At 28.3% G+C, this 24,567-nt stretch overlaps 1 protein-coding gene across 4 annotated transcripts in view; it reads right to left on the bottom strand.

The window, feature by feature from the left end:
- Positions 1–2,612: 2,612 nt before the first annotated feature.
- The window catches only part of LOC111626500 (synaptotagmin-C-like), a 40,024-nt gene continuing 18,069 nt past the window's right edge, over positions 2,613–24,567 (bottom strand). For all 4 annotated transcript variants that reach the window (XM_023369893.1, XM_023369894.1, XM_023369891.1 and 1 more), the window contains 6 exons: positions 13,923–14,069; positions 13,542–13,768; positions 13,305–13,430; positions 12,893–13,240; positions 12,694–12,808; positions 2,613–4,859 (listed from right to left, as the gene is read on the bottom strand). In XM_023369893.1, coding sequence (XP_023225661.1) covers positions 4,510–4,859; positions 12,694–12,808; positions 12,893–13,240; positions 13,305–13,430; positions 13,542–13,768; positions 13,923–14,064 — 1,308 coding nt within the window. In that variant the 5' untranslated portion in view covers positions 14,065–14,069 and the 3' untranslated portion in view covers positions 2,613–4,509. The remainder of the gene's footprint in view (positions 4,860–12,693; positions 12,809–12,892; positions 13,241–13,304; positions 13,431–13,541; positions 13,769–13,922; positions 14,070–24,567) is intronic.

Raw genomic sequence — 24,567 nt, forward strand, 5'->3', positions numbered from 1 at the left:
GATAATGTGGATTTATTCTCAATTTTAGGAACAATTTTATGTACATTAGTTAGCAAAATTGTTGTTTTACAGTTGTGATCAAAATATTAGCATAACTGAAAAATTTTCAACTCAACTACAAATGTTGCCATTCTAAAGTAAAAGTGTCACGAGTTTGCATTTAGAAATTATATGATCTAGTTCAAACTGATTGTTTACAGAATATCTGATTATTTGAAAAATCTAGTGTATGTAGTGTATTTATTATTTTTAGATAGCAAAAAAGAATTTATAATGCTGACAAAATTTGAGATATCTTTTGTGAGTGGAAGCTTTATTGTTGAATTGATTTCTAATCATTTGTAATGTGATAATACTGAATGTCACATTTATTAGAACAGAAATGATGATAAATGCATGTTGCACTTTTAATAATTTAAAGATTACCTGTGACAAGACAGACAACAAAATATTAAATTGAAGAAAAAATTGGGAAGTTATGCATTTTGAATTTTTGACACATTATAATTTATAACAAAAATACTTTGCTATCTGAATGTCTAAGAACACTAAAATATTTACTACTATATAGAAATTCCGTTAGTTATATATTTAATAACTATTATAATAAAAGTTATATTACATCATTCTTCATATTAGCAGAATTTCAGCTAATATGAAGAATAGAGAAATTTTCAGATCATTTTGAAATTAACACTTTTATAATTTTTAAATTCAAAATATTTACTGAAATTTCAGAATTTTGTTAAATAACAAGTTCACATTATAGTTCTAAGCTTTGCATTTCATCATAGATATAGCTTCAAATTCTCAAATTATAGGCTGATTATAAAATACTTTTTTCAGACATGTTTCTCATGTTATAAGGAATTATGCTGATTTGTTTATTTAATAGTACCAAACTCTTATAATTAAGTTTAAATTACATAAATTTTATTATTTTTCTTTGAATATTTAACTAGTTAATTTGTTAATTTTTGTCATTTTAAAATGCAACTTAGTAACTTATTTTCAGCATATTAATTTGGGTCTTATCTGATATATGTAACATTTCAAGATCTATTTTTAATAAATTTCAAATTATTTAACAGTTTAATAGACGTGTTATTGAATCAAATCATATTGTTACTTTATCTCATGATATTCCCAAATAAAAATGAATGCTATACAATTTTAATGCTTGAGATAATTTTTATCAAAAGATACTAAGAAGTGAATGTCTAGAGCAGGGGTGGCCAACAGCTTTTGCCCCCAGGCCAGATTGGAAAGAGAACTTTTTCCACGGGCTGAACCAGAGATTGCCCTAGGAAGATTTTGAGGTGGTGCGAGATCTCATTGTGGTGTCACCCTGTAGAGACTGAATTGTAGATAGAGATTACAGATACATTTCTCACATCATTCTTTATCAACACTTAACACTGTAGTTAAGAGATTTGTAATGGAGGGTTAACTCTAAATGCACGGTGAGTATTGACTTTTTTTTTGCGTCAGAATTTTTCATCAAGCTATTTTCAAAAAGATTGATCGAGGCCACATAAATTCATTAGATGGGCCAGATCTGGCCTGCAGGCTTTATGTTGACCATGCCTGGTCTAGAGTATATCTATTCTAGAGAAATTAATTTCTAATTAAATCTCCCTAGAATGAACTAAGAAGAGTAACCACACAACAATTTTAATAGTTCATTGTAATATTTTTTGTTGTAGCATTTTCTGTATAATATACAATATAGCATTTTTCTTATTATAGATTATATTTAACAATTTTTTTTATCTTCATGATTATTTTTCTCAACATTTTCAATTCCATTTAAGTCAACTGACTTATTGATCATTTCTGTGCATCAATTTGGAATTTGAGTTTCATATTTCTTATTTTGGTGCATTAATGTAATACAGTACATACATCAATAGTTCTTTTAGACAATCCAAGGAAACTTGTTTTAGTTAATTCTGTAATTCTGATTTTGGTTCTATAAAAAATTTATAAAACATTCTTACAGACAAATTTTTTAAAAAACTAGTATGCAGAAAAAGCATATTGTATTTTAATTTCCTTACAATTATTAATGAGTGAAATTACTTTTGTGCACAACATCATATTATGATCATTGAATATATTATATGGACAATGTGTTGTTAGTAATAAATATATTGTCATATTTCATCAAAATGAATGGGACCTTTTAGAAATAAAAATTAATTAGAATTGCTATTTTAAATCTGAACAGCAGCTTCATTATAAAAATCTAGCAACAAGTTTCATAACAGCCAGGAAAGTTTTTTTTTTGTTAAAATTGCAAACAAAATGTGTTTTTTTTTTATCAGATTTTGTTATAGTTCTTAAGTTTTTTGCTATTGTATAGCAATTAATTTTAAGAGTAGGGATGAAAAAGTATAAATGAAGATTTTTTGTTATTAACAATATCCAAATCCAAGAGATACATGACCCCCTCTACATCCCCACCCTCTTGACTTTTTATCACCAAAATTTAATAGCATTAATGTCCCTCATATGCAAGCCACCATGCCAAATTTTGTTTCTTAATCTATATCCCATCCCAAAATATTAAGCAAAATAGATGCCCCCCACACACACATGGAATTTTTTTTCTTTTTTGATTCAGGGGTTTCAAAATGTGGAGATTTGCAAAAAAAAACTAAGGGTCATATTTAACACTATTCCAATACTTTTCATGCTGTTATGTATACATAACAAGGAAAAGTAAAATTAGGTTGAAGAGAAATGAGATGCGAGCTTGATATAACAACATTACTAAAAATTATCATCTGATTCTGTCTAGAAAAGTTATAGATTGTGGGAAATGTTTGGTATATAAAAATAAATATAGAAATATGGAAATAGACATTTTGAAAGAGGAAGCAAGCAAACAAATGAATATCATTGTATGATCAGAGAAAAGAGTAACAAAGAAAAAAAAAATTGGAATACATTTTTAAAAAGCATTAACTAAGAGGTAACAATCTATGTCAATATATTTGAGAACATGTTGGAAACTGATCTGGAGGATAGTTGAAAAGTCAATAATACCAATGATTGAATTGAATATAGGGTATTGATATAGGGTAGATATATTGATAGAATATGCAATATAAGATTTCAGAGGTAGTTTGATTGTTATTGAATATAATATAACAACTTTTTAATAACTGAAAAATAAAGTTAGATGAATGTAATCATTTTTTGTTTCTTAAATATCACAGTAGTACTAGGAAAATTATGATATTTAAGTTAGCATAAAAAGCCCCATTTTTGAACTAGATCAGAAGAAAAGCTGTGCTTATGAACTTTGATTAAGCACATTCAGTAGTAATATATAAAAAAAATTAACAATTTTCAAAAATTATGCTAATATATTGATCACTTAATATATTGTTGCTTTTCCTAATAAATATAGTAATAAAAAATATGTTTAATAAAAAAATAAAGTTTGATTACTTTAAAAAGTTTTTTAAAAAATGCCTGCAATATTTTCTAAATAATCCTAAATTAATATATAAAATTAATATCAATTTGTCTAGCATAATTCGGCACACATACTAGCATGAGCTACACACCGACCAGAATTTAGCTGTTACAAGAAATAACAGAGCATTAAAGGTGCATCACCAATAATGAATAAAATTATGCAAGTTGTTGTTTTATGGACAAAACATATATAAAAATTGTGACCTAAAATAAAACATAGACAATTTTACTATTAACAAAAATCAAATTTCTCAGCAAGAAATGACATGACTAGAGGAAGACAAAAAGATTGACTAGATTGCTCTATATTGAAAGTGATCATTACACTTTGTATAGTGATTTGTGTCATATAAACTACATGTGTGTCATATATTTGTGTTCTTTAAATAAATATTAAATATATTTTAACATCCACTGATTAAACTAATCCTAAACATATATATCACATTATTTTGTGTGATGTGCATTCTGACTTATTTTTTTTTGAATAATTAAGCAATATATACACATATATTTCCAGTTTTTTACATTTCATACATACTTTTGGGTCAGAGAAAATGGGTATTACAAGGGATTTTAAACCTCACAGTTTTGATTAGATCAACTATACAATATGCTACATAATTATTTCACGAACTGTCTACAATTCTGTATGTAGAATCTTGGTAATTTGTAATGCAATATTTTTTTATATACATCTAAATTGTTTTAGTTATATTTGCAATACTTATAATTGCACTATTACAAAGTGTGAAATTAGTCCCGTTTTCTTTACAATCAATAGTTATTTTTAGCAATCATGTTTGCAATTCTATGCACAGAGGAATAATACGAAATTTCTATAAATGCTTTCTTTTAAAGTGTTGATAAATTACCAAGTTTCCATCTTAAATGTGAAAACTTTTCCTAACTATATACAAATATTTTTACTAGAGGCATTTCTTTTTGGAAATAAATATTACTCACAACCTGAACAGATGTGGAATTTTTGTCTTGAGGCCCACAGCAAAACTTAGACCATCACTGTAACGTGTGCCATTGTGTGACCTGTTTCCGTGGAGATTGTTTCATGGCATTCCAGTGATGCAAGGCGCTACCTCGGACACATGAGCCGATTACAACTTTTCCCACGTGTCGGTTTTTCTTGTTTGAATTTGGTGATGTAGGACTCTCGGGTGATGAGACAGATCCATCCTGTAGATCACGATGACTGACAACAATTATAAAGGCAACGTGGTCAAGCTGAGAAGGTGGTATGTCAAATGTAAGGGATTCATTATAGACAGGAAATAATGTTCCAGGTCTGACAGATGTTTTTCTCTTCTTTAGAAGTTTTCCATTATGGAGCAAGATGATACGAACACAGGGAGCTATAAGAACATACTGTTATTCATATTATATTTAAATTTAATTAAGTAACATCAATTTATTATTTTATTAAGAAATACAAAAATATAAAAATAAATCTGAAAACTTTGATTATATATTTTATTTTCAAATAAAATTGCACCTATATAGACTTATATTCATTCATTCCTGGTCAAATTTCTGACTAGGAATATGGTCTAAGCCAACTACATATTTCTCAATGAGGGGCTTTAGAGAACAACAATTATTTAAACTTAATTTAGTTACAGTTGTAAATAATTTTAACTTATTCAGCTATTTTTGGATATACTTTGAGATACATTTTTAAATTTAAATAATTTTGAAAGATATCCTAATAAGATGTGTATGAATATGAGTTAACAAAGATGACAAAAATTAATGGGGCATCTACAGTATATATGTAACAAAATTATTATGTACCAACATTTAATTAATATAAAAAGGTGTTTACAATGGACCAGGGTTTTAGCATAGTCTTAAAAATCAGGTAATGTATGCTATGATTAATGCTTGCAATGAATATTTACAATTAGCTCAAACACAAGGAAGAAAATGGCAAAAAATGTTGCAACATGAACATGAACAACGTTTAAGGTTAGAGGACATGGTAGAACAACTTGCTAAACAACATTCACATTTAGAAAGAGCTACAAAGGAAGCAGCTGCTACTTCAGGTGTAAATTCTTCAGGTAATGTTTATATGACAATCAGGCATTTTCTCTTTCATGTCCTCAAACTAAAAACAAAACATCTGGCAGTGCTGTTGTTGCTTTCATAAAAATAGTGTCTGCACAGAAAAAAAGTACAAGCTTTGGTGTGGTTTGCAGAATCAAAATACATTTTTATGATGCTATGCAACTTTTATCATGTATTCATCAAACCACTTATGTCTGCAAGATTGGGCAAGAGGGCCTTGATTTATGATGAAAAGTATTCATTTAAACATTTTTTTCTATATTTTTTCAAATTTTACTATATGCTCAAGATTTATGAAAAATAAACCACAGTTAGGAAGGACAAAGTTATCAGTCTTAATTATAAGGCTCTTCTAATTCAGTCTTGGTTTAAATCTGGCAGTTTATGAATTTAGTGACATAACGATTACCAAGTTCAAATGAACAAATTAATATAAGTATCTCTCGTATAACATAGCAGTTACATTCTGAAAAAGCGCTGTTTTTCAAATCCACGATGGACAAATGCAAAACATAGGGTTAGATTCCAAAGTTAACAAAAAGTAAAGGGTGTTTATAAATGAATGGTGCGGTTTTAAAAATTAATAGTAAATCCATTTATTACCTTATATGGGCAAACCTTACCGCATTAGCAGCAGCAACTGTCCAAGTTTTTTATGCATTAATAACAATCCTTCAATATGTGCACCTATGGTCACACAACACACATCTACACGGTAATCAAATTCTTCCCACACGCAGTGCAGCATGTCCTCCATGATGGTCTGCAGTGCATGCTTTATCCGATCATACAGTTCCTTGAGGAACTGTATGATCGGATGACAGGCATTGACAATACATAAACTCAGTCAATGCCTGAGATTAAGGTAATAAATAGATTTATTATTAATTTTTAAAACCATACCATTCATTTATAAACACCTTGTACAGTAGAACCTCGATTATCCGCCCCCCGATCAACCGACCCCTCGGTTAACCGACAGTCCTAGTCGGCAAATTTCAAATGTCTGCTAGTGATGTGGCGCTACAATATTTGGCTGTCTTGGCTACTTTAATATTATTTTTACGTGTTTTAGCTGGCAACACTCATTCAACCATGAAAGGGAGCCAGTATTTAAACGAAGCTTAATTTTCTAATTTTTAACGATACAATAGCGACGATTATTATTTTAAAAAATTTTTGTTAGGCTTAACATCGATGAAAATTCAATGCAAAATAGGTTAATAGCGATATACTAATATACTAATTACATGGGATATAATAATATACTACAGTAATAATGGATTTTTCATACTTTTCGGTTATCCGACTTTTCAATTATCCGACCAACCCCAGTCCCCAATTAGGGTGGATAATCGAGGTTCTACTGTATATTCTTTTTTGCTACTAAAAGAAATATAATTTATTAATTAGCTAATTAGCTAAATTAAATCAATCAGTAATTAACAATCACAATTAAAAGTACTGTATTACATGTTAATATTAATTTTAGTTAAACAAGGGCATTTTCTTTTTACAAAGTACTGTCATCTTCTGAGCTTTGTTGATCTTGATCAGAAATGTCAGCAACATGTTCATTTTTTTATTTTTACCATAAACATTTTTTTTATGTATAACAAAATAAAAATAAAGATATTATTAATTGAAGATTTGTTGTATGGAATCACATTTGTTCAATCAAGTAAGGAGTGATGTTTTCCCTAGAATTTGTGTTTAAATACCAAATTGTTCAAGTTCAAAATGACAAATTAAATACTGCCATATTTCGTTTGTCATTTTTATGAATTATTACTTAACTACAGTTAAAAAAGTTCAATAACACTAAACATTTAATAAAGATTAATCTAAAAAAGTGACAGTCTTAAAAACTAAAGTCTGAATGCAACAACAACACCACCTGGATGATAGGAAAGCTAAGGACAAAGAAGAAAAAATTCTACTATTAGTTTTCATTAAAGTAAACTTGATGAAAAGGCACAAAATGAATTGAAAATTTCATTATTATAAAATCCATGGGCAAATTTGAGACAATACATATGCTTATTCGAACAAAAAAATTATTGAATAATGGCATTTACACTTAAAAATTGTGAAATTTTGTATGAAGAATTTCTTAAATTCTCAAACTGTATTACAGTGAAACCAGAATCTGTGCTGTATGGGGGAGGATATACTCAATTTTCCAATATTGTTAGAGCAAAACAATGTTGTATGAGGGATACCTGTATATCTTATACTATCTGAATAAAATATAAAAGAAATGGAAATAAAAATTAATAGTCTTTTTAGAGAAAAATTATGCTTTTATATTATTAAAAAGTATATGTTGTTATTTTGGATTTTTTCATTAATAAGTAAGAATATGAAATTGAGAGTATTGTTTGTTTATGAAATGTTTTAACATTTATTATTATTTGTTCTGTATTATGTTATTACTTTTATGCAGATTCTATACTTGTAAAAATTTTGAAAATGATTTTAAAATAGTCTCATTGAAAATTATAAAAATTACTTAATTTGAACACAGATTAAAAACTAAGTAATAAAATGATTTATACTAATATTTTATAAAGCATAAAACTGTTAGTCTCACTAACAATTAAATGTATGAAATCAGAAACAGAATAATCATGTAATGAAAAATAATATCAAAATTACACCAGATTACTGAAAACAGAATTCCTGAAAAAACATAAGTTTTACTATAATTACAATATCATTGATCATAATTCATAATGAAAGTGAATATAAATAAAAACCAAAAATTCAATTTGTTCACATAATAATGACAAAATTAAAAAATATTAAATTAGGTCTATACATTTTCAGAATTTTATAAAAATATAATAAAACTCTTATTTATGAAAATCAGAGAGTCATATCTGGCTCTTGCTTTAGGCATATGAGTGTTTGATTGTGACTATTAGCCAGCATCGCTAATTAATCAAACAAGAGTGATAAGAGCCCCTACTTCTTATTTATAAAAATTTCTAATAATGTTAAATATTTTTATGATTACCACAGATATACAAATTTAAACTGAATAAATAAGAGTATATGAAAAATAATAGAAACTTAATAAATTAACACTGTTACAACTTCTGAAATGATTTCTCATTTATATTCCAGGTTCGATGTATGTTGCAAAACATACCCAAGATGTAAACTAAACCTTGAATGATCAGGAATATAATTTTGCTTATTTAATTTGGTTACTGAAAATAACATAAAATGAGGACTTCACTTTCACAGACACATCGAGTTAGCTCAACCTACACAAGAAGGTCTTGGTTTCAGTTACAAAGGAGGTAGAGCACTTACCTCTCACCCATCTGATGAAAGTTGAAATACTACTGCAGACAATCAAGAGCAAAAAGTAGGTGAATGTCTACAGTACAACCTTCTTGTTTTCCAGTTACTGTCTCATTTAAGACCTTGTCACAAAATATCTTGTTTGGTGCAGTTTAGTACAGTTTTTCTTTTTGCATTAAAGGAGAAAAAAATTATGAAGTATAGTGGGGTTTGTGCTATGTAACAGAATAATAGTAAAAGGATATCTTTGATAAATGCTGTTCAGTTCAATCCAATGGATCCAGGTATCCAATATGGTTGGCAATTACTACCATATTCACATTTGTTTGCTTGTAGCAAGAGGGGTTTTTTTAGGGCTAAGCCTCCCAAAATTCTCTGCATCCTCCAAAGAAACTGGGGAATGAGGATGTAAACTATGAAATAGGTCTAACTGTAGTTCATCAGTATAATTTATTACATGTAGTTTTTGTATTGTAATGTAGGAAGAGAACTGATACAATATTTCTTTAGAGAAAACTTACTTTCATCCCTAGAATATTGGAAGATTTTGTAATGAAATTAAATAAAATTAACTTAATTTTTTTACAAAAACTCCTGCATAAAATTTTTATCATTTCAAAGGACCATATAAGGCTTTTGTTTCAAGTTTGCCTATTACTCATAAAACACTCCTACCAATATGAAAATTTGTGCCAAATTTTCATATTCTGCATTTAAATTTTGCATGTAAATTTTTCATAAATTTACTGCATTCAGAAAGTGAATGCATAATTTTATGCTAATTACAAATTGCCATTCTATTCCTCATCATTCACGAGTTAGTTTTCCCATCATAATATACTGTGGTGATACACAAGTTGTTTGTATATATTTTTTCTTAAGATTAAGTTTCTTCATTCTTTGATACACTTTCCCAAACTTTCTAACTGTCCTTTATCTCTGCTGGTGGTAAAACATTTCTAAGAAAGAGAAAGGAAAAACAAGGGTGTGGAAGAAACGACCCCAAGGCAAAATCGGTGGAAAAGGGGGAGACAGACTGGAGCTAGCATTGGAACAAGACAGAGGGTGAGAGGAGGTCCTGGTTGCCGTAACTAAGGGGGACTGAGTGATTTGAGAACAGCTAGAGCGAGACATAATGAAAAGGAAGAAGGGAAGGAAAATCGACGAAAGTTTTCTTTCTTTACATCGCTGCTAGTGAAATCTGAAGAAAGGAAGGAAAATCAACGAAAGTTTTTTTTACATCGACGCTGGTGAAATCTGAAGAAAGGGAGGAAGGAAACACGGGTACCCTAACCAGCAGTCTTCTCTTGTTTTTTCTATTCTTAATTTTAATGTTCACCCTTTTATTCTATTTCTTTATTTAGTATATAAGCTAGGTTAAGATAGGGTTAAGTAAGATTTTACATTGTCGCGAATAACCGTTGCACTCTCTCATTCCAATAAAGTATATGTTACGCGAACTGTATATATTGGAGTTGGGATCATTGAGAATCTTGTATAATTGCACGAAACGACAATAAAAAACTTTTATTGTAGACATTTTCCTTTTGTGTTGTTCGTCCACGTGCTCTCCACAATACCTTGAATATGTTGTGTAACATATGCTAAACCCAATACAGTCAACCCCCCTATAACACTGTTGATTATTCCGTTTTATATGAATTCCATGTTGTACAAGTCATTTAGATATTACAAATATGTGTGCCGGACTGTGAACGGCTCACGTATTTGTAAAATCTAAGTGACTCGTACAACATGGAATTCATATAAAACAGAATAATCAACAGTGTTATAGGGGGGGTCGACTGTATAAAAAATTAAAATGTTATTGAAAAATAATAGGCTATAATAGGCTATCTAAATTATCTATAAAGAATAAACAAGTTATTTGTTCTAAATTTAGAATTTTCATTGAAAATAATTTATTATTTACTTTACTTACAAAACAAAATATATAAACAGCATGTTTTAAATTTTTCAAAAATTGATAATACTAATGATAAAAGTTTTTCACTTAGGAAAGAAATGTCTCTCTCTAAAATGGAATTTCTTTTATTTTGATTCTTAAAAAAAATCAAAACAAAATATTCTTTAGTTTAGTTCCATGTAAGATATCTTTGCAGATCTGAACTTACTAGATATCTGGTCATTAAGATCAGACCAGAAAGTCTTTTTTTTTTTCAAATAATGACTTTATTAGCATGGCTTTACAGATGAAATTAAAATTATGTAATGAAAAAACCAAAACCAAATAAATTTAGAAGTTGAAATGGCTTACCAGCAGCTCAGGATACAGTCTAATATTTAAATCAGATAGTCATGATTTTTAATACTGAAGAGCAGAAAGTCCTCACACAATGTCATTGATAGATTCTTGAAAATTGACATTAAGCAAAACAATTTATAATGAAACTAATTTTACCATAAGTTAATTGACAATAACAAAATCATATCTTGTTTATATTTTTCTAACTGGATCATGTTTGCAGGCTCAGCATTTTTTCCCACCTCACAGAATCAATTTTATTGTTTATAAAGAAAATTCAATAATGATAATTGTAAATGATTACAAATGTACTTTTATCTTTTCTCAAATAATAATAATAAAATGCATTAAACAAGGATTTGCTGTACATCTCTTTGGCATGCTGTTAATGAGTTTTTGTAACTTTTTGTAACTTTTGTAAATTGTGATAACGTGATGCCATAAGACAATTACAACCTCAACCAATAATGCTTTTTTAGATGTTAGGTTTAGCTGATGAATCTTTTTCTTTAAATTCATTGACAAAATTTTCAATATGGTTAATATCTAGGGATTGTGCTAATCATATTCCTTGTATGTGACTAATCTGTCACCAACTTTGACTAATGGCAAGGAGTGTTATCCTGGAAGATAAAAAATTCCACAAATTCATGTCTCACATAGAAACATTTGGGGTTCCAAATATCCACATAATTTGTTCCATTCAATGTGCAATCAACAATTTTCAGATGGCCAGGATTTTTCCTGTAGTCTATGATAAACAGTATGCATAGATGCATAAACACATGCTTATCCTGCCAGACCTTTTTCATTGTTTTAAAACTCAGCACTGCAGCATGTTAAACATTTGATCGCATTCAGTAGGCAGCCTCAGTCAACCATTTCTCTTTCAATGTTCCAGAATTCTGGTTTCAATAAATCTTTTAACAGTACACAAGACAACAATAATAGAATGTCACATGCACATTTAATAATTTTATGATTGCTAAATAAAATTTATCCAAAATAATAACTTTTGAACAGGTTTGAACAGGCAGGAAGGATTTTTTGGTCTTAAACATTGCCAAATTATAACAACAGAAATGTTACAAGGATAGCCATGCAGGCCTACTAGCTACTGACTCAACTGTCAATCATTTTTAAAACTGAAAGCTATAAAAAGGGACATCAGAGAAAGTTGTATTGGATTAGCAAGCCAAAGGAGTTTGGTGAATGATAGTGTGTTTTTGAAGTCTGCATTTTGACTTATAATGTCACTTCTGTGTTTCTGTAGAAAGATTTGAATTCAGCAACAAGTTACCTTTACAATGATATATATATATATATACTTGAATTATATTATTTTAGCAGAAATGAAATAAAATTTTTTCAGATTACTGGTATAGGACTTTGGTACTATTATATTTATGTTATAATAGTTTCCCCATGATTGAAAGATTGAAAAGAATAAGAACTATCTTTTGCAATTGAAAGATAATTCACTAAGTCTAAATATAAAAAATTTTAATATATTTTTTTCGTTCTGATATAATATACTTTACCAAAAGATTCTTGATCTTCAGTTATTAAATGCAAGTTGTTAGCTTTTATAACATTAAATGTCAGTCTTTCAGCTGTTGGTAAATAACTGAGTCCAAATAAAATTTCTCCATTATCCTAAGAAAAATAACAATTTTTTAAAATATATATTATTATAACTTTTATTACATATAATAAATTTTGATTTTAAGGAAAATTTACCTGTTTTGGTTCAGCAAGATCTACAGTATGTAACTGCTCTTTGCTATTTTCTAAATCAGCAAGATTTACAATAACCTGACCAAGTTCAGTGTCATTGGCCAATTTCTCTTCATCAAAGACAGATATTTTAATCCAACAGTCTTTAATATCATTTTTCATTACATCCATTACAAATGTTTCTTTGAATAATGGATGTTGTGTCTTTTTCTTTGTGCTTGTTCTAAATTCATATAGAGATACTAAACTATTTTTTGACCATCGTCTGCGACCTTTGCTTCTATAAATCTGTACAGTTATATAGGGATCACAAGTCCCTCCATATAGTCTTGGAGGGAGATCTTGTGCTTCCTAAAAAAAGAAATAGTCAATTTTAAAATGTCAAAATTTTTCCTTTAAAAATATAAATAATTACCTTTAGAACAATTACTAGCTGTCCTACTCCTTCTTTATCAACAATTTTATAATGAAGACTAAATGATACTTGGCCATAATTTATTTCTTCTCCATCTACCATAGGCATATCTAGTGATGCTTCACTCTAAAACAATTTATAAGAATGTTTGAATTAGCGTTTTCATTATTTTAATACATTTTGAAGTAAATATTTACGTTGATAAATAATACTTTGGTAAATGTTTTAATGACTTACATATGTAGATACTGATGCATCACCACGACTACTTGTTGACATACTACTGTAAGTTGAATCTTCGCGATGCTTACGACCATTTTTGAAGTGACCATCAGCATTAATTTTGGCCAGTGGAATAGGAGATTCATTCTCCACTGTATACTGAGGTGCTCCTGTCAATTTAAATGTGGCTGTCTCTTCAATACCATCATATTCACTTGCTTTATTCAATTTCATTTTTCCCACTGAAAATTTTTGCTTTTTACTTAAAACAGTACTTTTTAAAAAATTAATTTCTGCCATTTTAAACATTTTATTTGTATAATTATATAAATAATTATTTTTCAGTATAAAAAAGTATCTAAAACTCAAACTTTTTTTTTCAAATTAAAAACTTACTCTTTTTTCCTATACGAACCAAGCAAGAATGGAGCCAGCAGACTGGAGTAACAACACATACAGTTATAAGAACAGTTACAGCTAATAATGCCAAGCAGACTGCAACAATTAGAAATTTTTGACCTTCTGTCAATTGAAACATTATATCTAAAAAAAAAACAATACATATATAAACTGATATTAAATTATAAAATTATATAAACACTTATATATAATTTTAAAAATTTACATATCATCAATATAATACAAAAATTATAATTTGGTAATATGATATCATATGTAAAGAACTCATGTTATTTATATAATTATATAAATGATTAGTCTTTTAGTACAGTAATACCCTGAACTTACGCGATAGGTGAGACCGAGCGGTAACTGCGTAAGTCGAATTCGCATAAGTCGGGGTATAATTTCCCATATAAATACATACAAATAATTTTTAATTGGGGCCGGAGACTAAAGAAAACAATAATTTAGAAAAAAATGTTTAATAAAATCTTAGATAATACATATGTATAACGAATTAGGCCTATATTATTTTACAATTTTTCACATTTACTTGATTGTTACACCATAATTTTAACATTGTTTCCATCTAAGCGATAATACTGTGACGTTTACAAATGATGCTTGAATTTAAAGATTGAGCATTTTCCACAGCTTTGAGAATTTTTTCTTTGCCTTTTATAATTGTTCTGACTGACAATTCCGATAGATCAAACTTCTTTGCCAATTCACAAATTTTCATTTTTGTATCAAAGTCTTTAATAATGGGTACGTTCGTAAAGTCAAATGAGTTAAACGCGTTAGTAACAAATCGTTCAAAAAGTCTAACGAAATAGGAATAATGATGACTTCATTCTCGCTTAACTCGTTCGACTTTACAAACATACCCAATGTTAACTTTACATTTCAAAGATAAAGTTTTTCCTTTCTTGAAGTTTTTCCTTCCTTTTTTTGATGCAGAAGAATTAGTTCTACTTCGTTTGGATGACATAGTAGTCTCTCAAGTCTCCGTAGATATAACAAACACAGAAATAAAGAACACAAAATAAATTGTGGCGTAATAAACACTAGTAATGTGTTTTATTCTAAAAACACATGGCAAATTTTCAACAAAATAAATTGTAGCTATGTGTGGATTCCGCGTGACACATCTGAACACGTAAGCTGAACAATAGTGTGGGGGGAGTGAGTAATCAAGGGTTGCGTGGCACTCAAACAAAAGACGAATCGACGAGATTTGAAAATCACATAACTCCGGGTTCGCGTAAGTCGGGGTATCACTGTATAAAGAAAGATATCTAAAAAAAATGAAACTCCTTCTAATGAAAAAAAAATAAACTTTAACTTCATATACATAAAATAACAGGATGTTTTTCTTGTACATATGATTTCTAAACACACTTGTAAATTTAGTTGAAAATGTTTGTCAGATAACCATTTCTTTGCTAAAAAAAAGTGTTCTGGCTGTACAGTACAGCTGAGTGTTTAAATATAATTATTAAATGAGACTACTAATCAAAATATTGTTACTTTGTTTTAGTTTAAGAGTTAGCCCAAAAATGTTATTAATAACATTTTTGGGCTAACTCTTAAACTAAAACAAAAATAGCCAATTATTTATTAATTTGTATTTGACAATTTCTTGAATTATAAGGACAACTTCTTTTTCTATTCAAACAGTTATTTTTCTTCAATTTCATGTGTATAACACACAAAGCATGTAACAAAACCATCTCTTGACTTGGAGAAGTTTGGACCACTCTATACAAATCTTTAACACATTAATTTTACACATTACATATATTTATATTTTCATTTTCTTTCTATATTCGGTGATGTTGATATGTGTATGCCTTTTGTTTATCATTCAATGTTATATTGTTGTATGGACAATCTATGTGATGCGTGTTCCTTGTGGTTTTTACAATTTCTTAATTGTTTAATTTACACTCTTCCAGAATGTATTTTATACCTATTTAAAAATGTTGATGCATTATATTCTTAGAAAAAATAGTTAATACATCATAGCTCTTAATTGTTTTATTAGAACGTTGTTACTTATTCAAATTCTTTTGTTTGTTGCTGAAGAAGACAATTTTGTATTTATCAACAGTTCTTATTATTCTTAATTTTATATTAAAAAACTTATTTAATCCTGACAGACAAATAATATTAAAGAAATTCTTACTATATTACTTTTAAACTTTAAAAATAATGTAATATTTAAAAACTTTTTCCAAACAACTTAGTGTATTTCATTTAATTATTTAAATTAAATGTAATTCTGTTATATTTGAAGGTTAAATAAGTCAAAAGCATTTATGTATTAAAAATCATAACCATAATTAAAACCAATGTGCATTTTATGAAAGAAATAGTTCAAAAATTCATTTTATTAATGAATATAGTAAGAGCTTGATATAATGGACTACCACAGGATTGATGAAATTGATCCATTATAATGAAAGTTTTATTTGATTACTCGTTATTATGGACTTGTCCAGTATATACAAAAATCCATTACTATATAGTAGAACCTCATTATAATGAATCTCGATAACACACCTAGAGAAAATATCTGCAGTTCATGGCATTTGGACCTGAAGAAAACTTCCAAATCAATGTATCTTTACCTTGTTTCACCAGATATGTTACCACAAATATATGAAAATTCTATGATATATAGTAATATTGACTTATCTATTACTGTATATCAATATTGTGGACAAAAGTCAATTATATAGTGAATAAAATTTCAGTTGTTAATTCTTTAAGCCAGATTTTTATACTTTTATTCATTATTTTTTTAAAATATTTGTAAGAATTGTTTTAAGAATATAGTTATTTTTTTTATCTGCAGCTATAACTGAAATAAAACTTTCTGGTTTAAAAGAAACAAAACATAATCAAGGTATTTATTTTTGAAAGAAACCAGTAAATATAATTTCAAATGAACAAAAACAAAAACATAGTAAACTTTAATAAAAAAAAAATCAATAATTTTTGTGTGACTTGTTTTGGTTTCATTTTAATCCAGTATATAGAAAAATATATAATTTTGCTAGGGATGCTACATTTTTGAGAACCCATTTGGGACATTGTTCCATTTGAACATAATCTGATAAACCATGTAAGTTCTCGATAGTCTTGTCATTACTACCTAAATTGTGTTTATTTCAGTACTTTCATCTGAACTGTCATTATTTGCATCAACAGTCCCAGGTGGCCCATTAGTCAAAAAGCAATTATTATTGTTATTGTCATCATCATCATCATCATCATCATCATCACAATATCCTGTTTCACAAACCTGTTGTATATGGTAAAATAGCATCTACAAATTCTATTAAAATGTCCTTGTTCTTATTATCCTCATCTGCTACCTTTTTGTTTCTTTCATCAACAAAAAAACAGTGTGTGTTTAAAAATTATACTAATATTCAATTTTAAGAGATTTATCTGAAGTCCAAGCTTCAGAACATATTTTTAAACCTTACAATAAATTTGGTTTCCATGTGGCTTCCATTTCTAATCGACGTAGAAATTCTATCAACATTAGTCTTCTGTAACAGATTTTAAAATTCTGGGATTATTTATTGATCCATTGGCTGAATGAGTAATGTTACATTTGCTGGTAACACAATTCAATCCACTTTAAGTTTATTGGAGAAAAGTGTGCAGTACAATTGTCCATTATCAGAAGAATTTTTCTGTTTTGTCATGCTAGTTCTTTTTTCCAGAGACCAAGCCTTTCATAAAACAAACTGAGTCATCCAATCATTTCTCTTGCTCTTGTACAGTGTAGGAAGAACTCAAATGTTTTTAAATATATGGTTTTGTTTTGACCAATGACAAGCAATTTTTGTTTTTCACTTCCTGCCATAGTAGCATGGTAGCTCCTCCTTTTGTTTGCTTTCTTCCTTTACATCGATTGCCATTGAGAAACATGGTTTTTGTTGGCAAAAATCTAAAATAATCTAGTTTCGTCATAATTGAAAATATCATTGAGCTTGTACTTTTGTTATATTAGGGGGCCATTTATTTGTGATCTCTTGTTGCATTTCTGTCTGCTAAAGTTGATTCTCCAGACCCAACTACATAAGGTAATAAATAGAATTATGTTTGAAATCTAGAAAACCATCCTTCACTTCCTTTGAAACCATCCAGACGAAGTTCTGCAATTTTTATAGCTTTTTCACATGTCAGGGTACTATTCAATGGAAGTCCTTCAACATTTGCTTTTACTATCCATTTCAAAAGCTGTTTTTAACTTCACAATGTCACCTGCATCAATATTGTGTTTATGAGAAATAAAAATGTTTATTTTTCTTAATTTAAAGTTTTACCTTTTGCAGCCTAAATTGTATAACAGGGACAGTATAAAACCTTACCTTTTACTTTTTTGTTAAAACTGTTGTATTTAAGAAAAGACTGTTGCAATTTTTCTCTTGCTTTCCAAATGTCTGAAACTGTCTGCTTACTCAGACACATTTCTTTACCAACTTCAAATTGAGATTTTTCATCTTCAACCTGATAAATTATATCTATTTTTCATGTTAAATCTAAAGCTTTTCATTTTTTATGATCCATAGCTTTGCTTTCCCCAACAAATCCAAGACTCATTGCTCATAGAGAAAATGACTACTTTTGTTCAGTTTGTTTTCAACCAGAAAATAAAACAAAAACTAAACATAATTTGAAAATTTATGCCAAAAAATTAAAAAAATTATTTTATATCATTTTTTTTATTTTATTTTCAAATAAAATAAATATAACAATGACTATAATGAAATAAAAATGATGACTGTAATGAAATAAAACGATAACTAAAAGTCCCTAATGAAAAAATGGTGGTCTGCAGGACCTGAAAAATACTGTAGTCCATAGTAGCAGGGGTCTGTTTTAGCAAAGGAGTTCTCTTCTAATTTTCCTATACTTTTGGATGGTAGTACATCAGTCATACATGAGATCTGTTGTCAGGATCATAATACAGTAGAGCGTCGTTTATCCGAATCAATTGGGGACTGGGGTGGTTCGGATAACTTATTTTTCGGATAACGAATCATGTACGAAAAAATATATTAATTTATCCTATGTTGAAATTTCTCTCCGTTGCGTGTCGCTTCGCGTTGAATTTTCGTCGATGTTAAGCCTAACGAAGACTATTGTATCGTTAAAAATTATTTTTTTATTTTGTACAAACAAAATAAATNGTTTCGTCTTCCCCTACGCCCGTTGTCTTATCGGCAATGTTGCGTCTTTTAGTCGTTCCAAATGGACAGATGTTTTCAGACGAGGTAAGATTTACATTCAGTTTTTCTTGGTCGCTGTTTATTTTACCTTTATCTCTTTCATCTATCGGGCGGTTCGAATTCCGAATGAAGTGCTTTCATCTTCTATCTCCTACCACTACCATCCTGTAATTTTGATTTAACTGCTTGACTGTTGTGCTGTAAGGGAAAGAACCTTTTGCATTTACTATTATCGACGAGAGAGCGGAAAATATTTTCCATAAATCCTGCTTTTTTTCATTTTCGCTTTGTGTTTGCATTACTTTTCTTATTGATTTCGGTCAAATTTCAATTTTTTTTTATTTTTTTTTTAATTATTCGTATATTCATTTATTTTTAAAACAATACGATTCGTTTTGTTACATGGGATTCTTTTCTTAAACTGAATTAGAAAATATTTAATTGTGTTTGATTTTCTAAAGAATATTATGAATTTTTAATGAAAATAATAAGTTTTAATAATTTAGATCTGAAATAGGATTTGAACTTCTTTGAGAAAACAGATATTTTTCTTCTTCTTCTTGTCATTTATTTATTTTTGAGTGAAAATATTTGATATTAAGACGTTATTTTGTGAAATTTTTTATATATTTTTTTATTATTTTGATATTTATTTAATATGTCACTTCATTAATTTTTTTTTAATTCGATGCATTATTTGAAATAAGTTATAGGCCTAAGATCGTACGAGGATTTCCATCAAAAAAGTAGTATATAGGTAGAAATTTAATTCGTTTTTATTTATTAATAATTATTTAAAATATTAAATGATAAATTTGAACTTAATTTTAACATTTGAATTTTATCTACTATTTTATTTAGAATTTTAAAATAACAAGCTATAATATTTTAATATTCATTTGCCACTTGAAAAACAGTCTGAGCGTTGTCTTTGATATGGATTTATACGGAAATTCGGCTTACTATTTAAAACTCAGATAAACCGTAAAAATATACGTTTACAATAAACACATTTACATATTTAAATTCTTTTTTTGTTTAGTTTATTCGTTTCTTTCACAAATTAATAATTTTCGGCTAAAATTATATAAACCGGATACTGAGACTTTCTTTGCTATTCTTTATCGTGTAGACTGTAAATCCTAATCGTCAAACTTCCCCGTTCAAGGACATGCCGATATTTGATCTGCCATGTAATCAAATCAACTAATAAAGTGTTAATGATCGAAACGTGATATTGTAAGCGGTGACGCATGACAGTAGCTGGAATCCTCTTAGATGTTGTATTAAGATTAGCCAACAACGAAACTCGAACCCGTTGAGTTTTCAAAGAAATTATTTTCCTACTAAAAGTCACTTTTATGAGTGTTATTGCTATCAAACTATATAAATAATAATTATAAAAGATTAAAAATTAAAATAAGGACATTATTAAATAAATTTATATTTAAAATATACAAAGGAGAGAGGAAAAAAAAAGATTTTAGTCAAAACCTGAAATATTTAACAAATATTTAACATATAACATATAAACATATTTTAACTATGAATAGTATCGAGTGACATAGGTTACGTGATTGTAACTGCGACCTATTTTGTCAACGTAGTCTTTTTTTACGATGCTTTTACGGAGCTTTAACCGTTGATGATAAACAGATGAATTTTGATAGTTGAATGACCGCCATTTCCTTAATACCGACCCAAGCAAGCTATAAATAAATATAGTGACTTTCTGTCTCTGCCAATCGCATAGAATGTTGGAATTCGTGATCACAATTTGCGCCTTTACACTCCGGGGATTGTTTGTATTTTTATAAATAGAACAGATAACAGAAAACAGAGAAAGGAAATGTTATTTAGTTGAAATCCATTAATCCATCTACTTGAGATGTTGAAATTGCATTTAAAATTCTTCAGTAAGATAGTCATCGAAATCGTGATTGGTAGAACATGATTAAAGAATTACTCCTATCTTAACGCACACAAACAAAACTTACTTATCTAGACTTATGCAATTAAAATTTTTGTAATCTGAAATACGTGTTTATTAATTAAACATTTAGAATCAAACCGAATTTCTTAATCTATTGACAAAAGTAATGAAATGTTCTTCAAGAATAATGTAAATTACAATTTAGTTTTCAAGTTTTGTCAGAAATTATCTTAACTTTGTCGGTTATTATTCTGTTTTGTTCGCATCTGTTTCATCAGAATAATACTGTATTTAGTTAGTGAATAGTTTATATAATTAATAAAAAAAAATCGTAAATATTTATGAAAAAAAGCTAATAAATTGCTAACCCGGTAAGAAAGAAAATTATATAAGGCCATAAAGTTAATTTTATGAAAATAATCTATGCTTTTTTCAGTCCAATAACTTAGGCCTGTAGGGATAATCATTATTTTTATTATAAGTAAAGTTTTTAATTAATTTAATTTGATATATCTGTTAATATTTACGGTTATAGTCTCTTAAGCTATTGATATTTGATATAAGCCTATCAAATTAACGTTCGCATTTCAAATAGTAAACAAGTGGACTCGTTTCTTCCGGAAATTATTTTATCTTGAGAAAATAATTTTAATATTTAAAATATCTGCTCATTTTTTAAATTTGTTTATGATTTCTTTTACTATTTATGAATTTTTAACGGATCATTTTAAAGCCGCATTATTCGTGAAAAGTTTATAATAACTTGTTATCAGATTTTTTAATATTAGAACTTTTCCTTGCAAATAAATCAGCCTATAATTTTAATCTAAAATAAATTTTGAAACTATTTTCTTCCATTTGCTCATATTTAGAGATTTTGTTTTCACTGTAAATCAGTATAGAGCTGAAATTATCGCTGATTCCTTTTTGGTTCATTCATTCTTCGAAACAATTGGTTAGACTAGATCTTAGGTCTATTGTTTATAAAGCTACATTAGAGTTTATCTCAGATACAAATCGTTTGATTAACCGTTTGGATGTTGTATTATCTGTAGATATAGCAAATGAATCTATCACACATCAAAAACATAATGAAAGTTTATGGCAAGAGATTTCATACTTATTATTAAATAGATGCAAAATATTTATCTAAATTTATCATGTAAAGTATACGACTTATTTATTATAATCTTTTAATTTTATAGAATTGTAAAATGCAATTTTAATTTTGAATTTTTCGAGCAAAATTAAACTCATAACATTCTTTAATACATAGGGTTTTCTATAAGGCCTACTAAGCTTAACGAAATATTTTATAGAAAGATGTAAATAGTTTATTTTCCTATATTAAAATGTTAATAAAACATATTAGTAATCTGTCCGAAGGTCTATAATTGATATATAAATATTAAAATTATATAAAATTATCTTAAAAATAAAACCCACTACTACTGTTTCATATAATAAATTTAGGCCACGGCTTGTAAAATCAATTGAAAATTGGGAAAGAAATTATTATAGTACAACTAAAATTAAATTAAAAATGTTTATTATCTAAGTTGCTAAATCTGATAAGGGGCTGTCTATAAATGACATCCACACTGGAAGGGAGAGAGGGGGTTATGACAAGTGAGACAAGGAGGGTTAAACTTCAATGTACAGTATATTTGTTTTGTTTTATTTCATTAAATTTTATACAGTTCATGTATAAAATTAAATTACAGTTCATGCATTTTACTATTCATATAGTGATAAAAGTTTTGAGGAGGTTGAGTTTTGTTGGACATCCAAAGATAAGAGGGGTTACAGAAACTTGGATAAACTCGAACAATGGGAGAAGGGGAGTAAAAATTTCAAGAAAAATGTAGATGTAATTTACGGACAGCCTCTAATAGCTTTTCAGGCTAAACGAAAGATTAACAACCAAACACAGTATATAAAATATTAAAGATATTCAAAGTACAGTTGTCCGACGTTTTTTAATCCGACATGCTCAGTAGTCCGACGTACCTCCCGTCAAGGTACCCGTCCCCGTTACGTGTCTGCTTGCACAGAAGCATGTCGCGACGTGAATCTTCCCATCCAATTTTTACACGTTGACACACATTTCGTGTGTTTTATGTGAGCAGTTCTGTTCGAACAGTTGGAGTAGAGAATATTGTAAGTTACTGCTAGCAAAACAATGCGAAATATGTAATTATTTTCGGTAATCCGGACACTTTTGGTAATCTGACACACCGTTGGTCCCATACCTGTCGGATTATCAAGGGACAACTGTATTCTAGAATTAGAACATAAAACAACACAATCACTAAAGCTTAATAGATAAACAAAAAAAATTTGATGTTATAGATGTTGAATATTAAATCATTATTTTTACATTGTTAGAGCAACTCAAACTTCCATGAGTATTTAACAAATTCAAAACTGTTTGGCTAAAATTAATTGTAATATTATCAGATTGAATCTGGTTGAAATATTTTTACAACTCCAGTTTTTTACAATGCATCTATTGGACCTGCCCAAAAATTACTAATTGCTTATTTTTATTAAAAAACAATCCTGTTTTTTATATATTAAAGTAGCATAATAAATCATTATTTTTACATTGTTAGAGCAACTCAAACTTCCATGAGTATTTAACAAATTCAAAACTGTTTGGCTAAAATTAATTGTAATATTATCAGATTGAATCTGGTTGAAATATTTTTACAACTCCAGTTTTTTACAATGCATCTATTGGACCTGCCCAAAAATTACTAATTGCTTATTTTTATTAAAAAACAATCCTGTTTTTTATATATTAAAGTAGCATAATATAGAATATATTCTGTTAATCATAATAAATTCATTTCCTATCTTGCAATCTAAACATTCCTCGTTAGAAGTGTTTCTAAAGAATACAAATACCCAAAACTTTCTGATATTTAAATTCTATATTTCACTTAATGGGGTTTGCATATTGGAATACAATGATAAAAAATAAATACATATACAGTAGAGAGTCGATTATCTGAAAGTCAATTATCTGAAAGAATTCCAGTCGGCAAATTTAAATTTTTACCAGTGCTGTGACGCTGTAATCTTTGGCTACGTCTTCGGCTACTCAAATATTTTATGTTTTTGATACTAAATTAATTTCTGAAGTATAATTTTTTATTGTTTTTATATTTTCAATATATTTATTTTGTTTGTACAAAATAAAAAAAATAATTTTTAACAATACAATAGTCTTTGTTAGGCTTAACATCAACGAAAATTCAACGCAAAGCGACACGCAATGAAGAAAAATTTCAAAATGGGATAGGTTAATATATTTTTTCGTACATAATCAGTTATCCGAAATATCGATTTTCCGAACAACCCCAGTCCCCAATTGATTTGGATAATCGACGCTCTACTGTAGATCAGATCGCGGCCGGATGGCCGAGCGGTCAAGGTGGCAGCCTACCGC

The sequence above is a fragment of the Centruroides sculpturatus genome, unplaced genomic scaffold (genome assembly GCF_000671375.1).
Source record: "Centruroides sculpturatus isolate CEXI.00-Female unplaced genomic scaffold, Cexi_2.0 scaffold159, whole genome shotgun sequence".
NCBI classification, from domain to species: Eukaryota; Metazoa; Arthropoda; class Arachnida; order Scorpiones; family Buthidae; genus Centruroides; species Centruroides sculpturatus.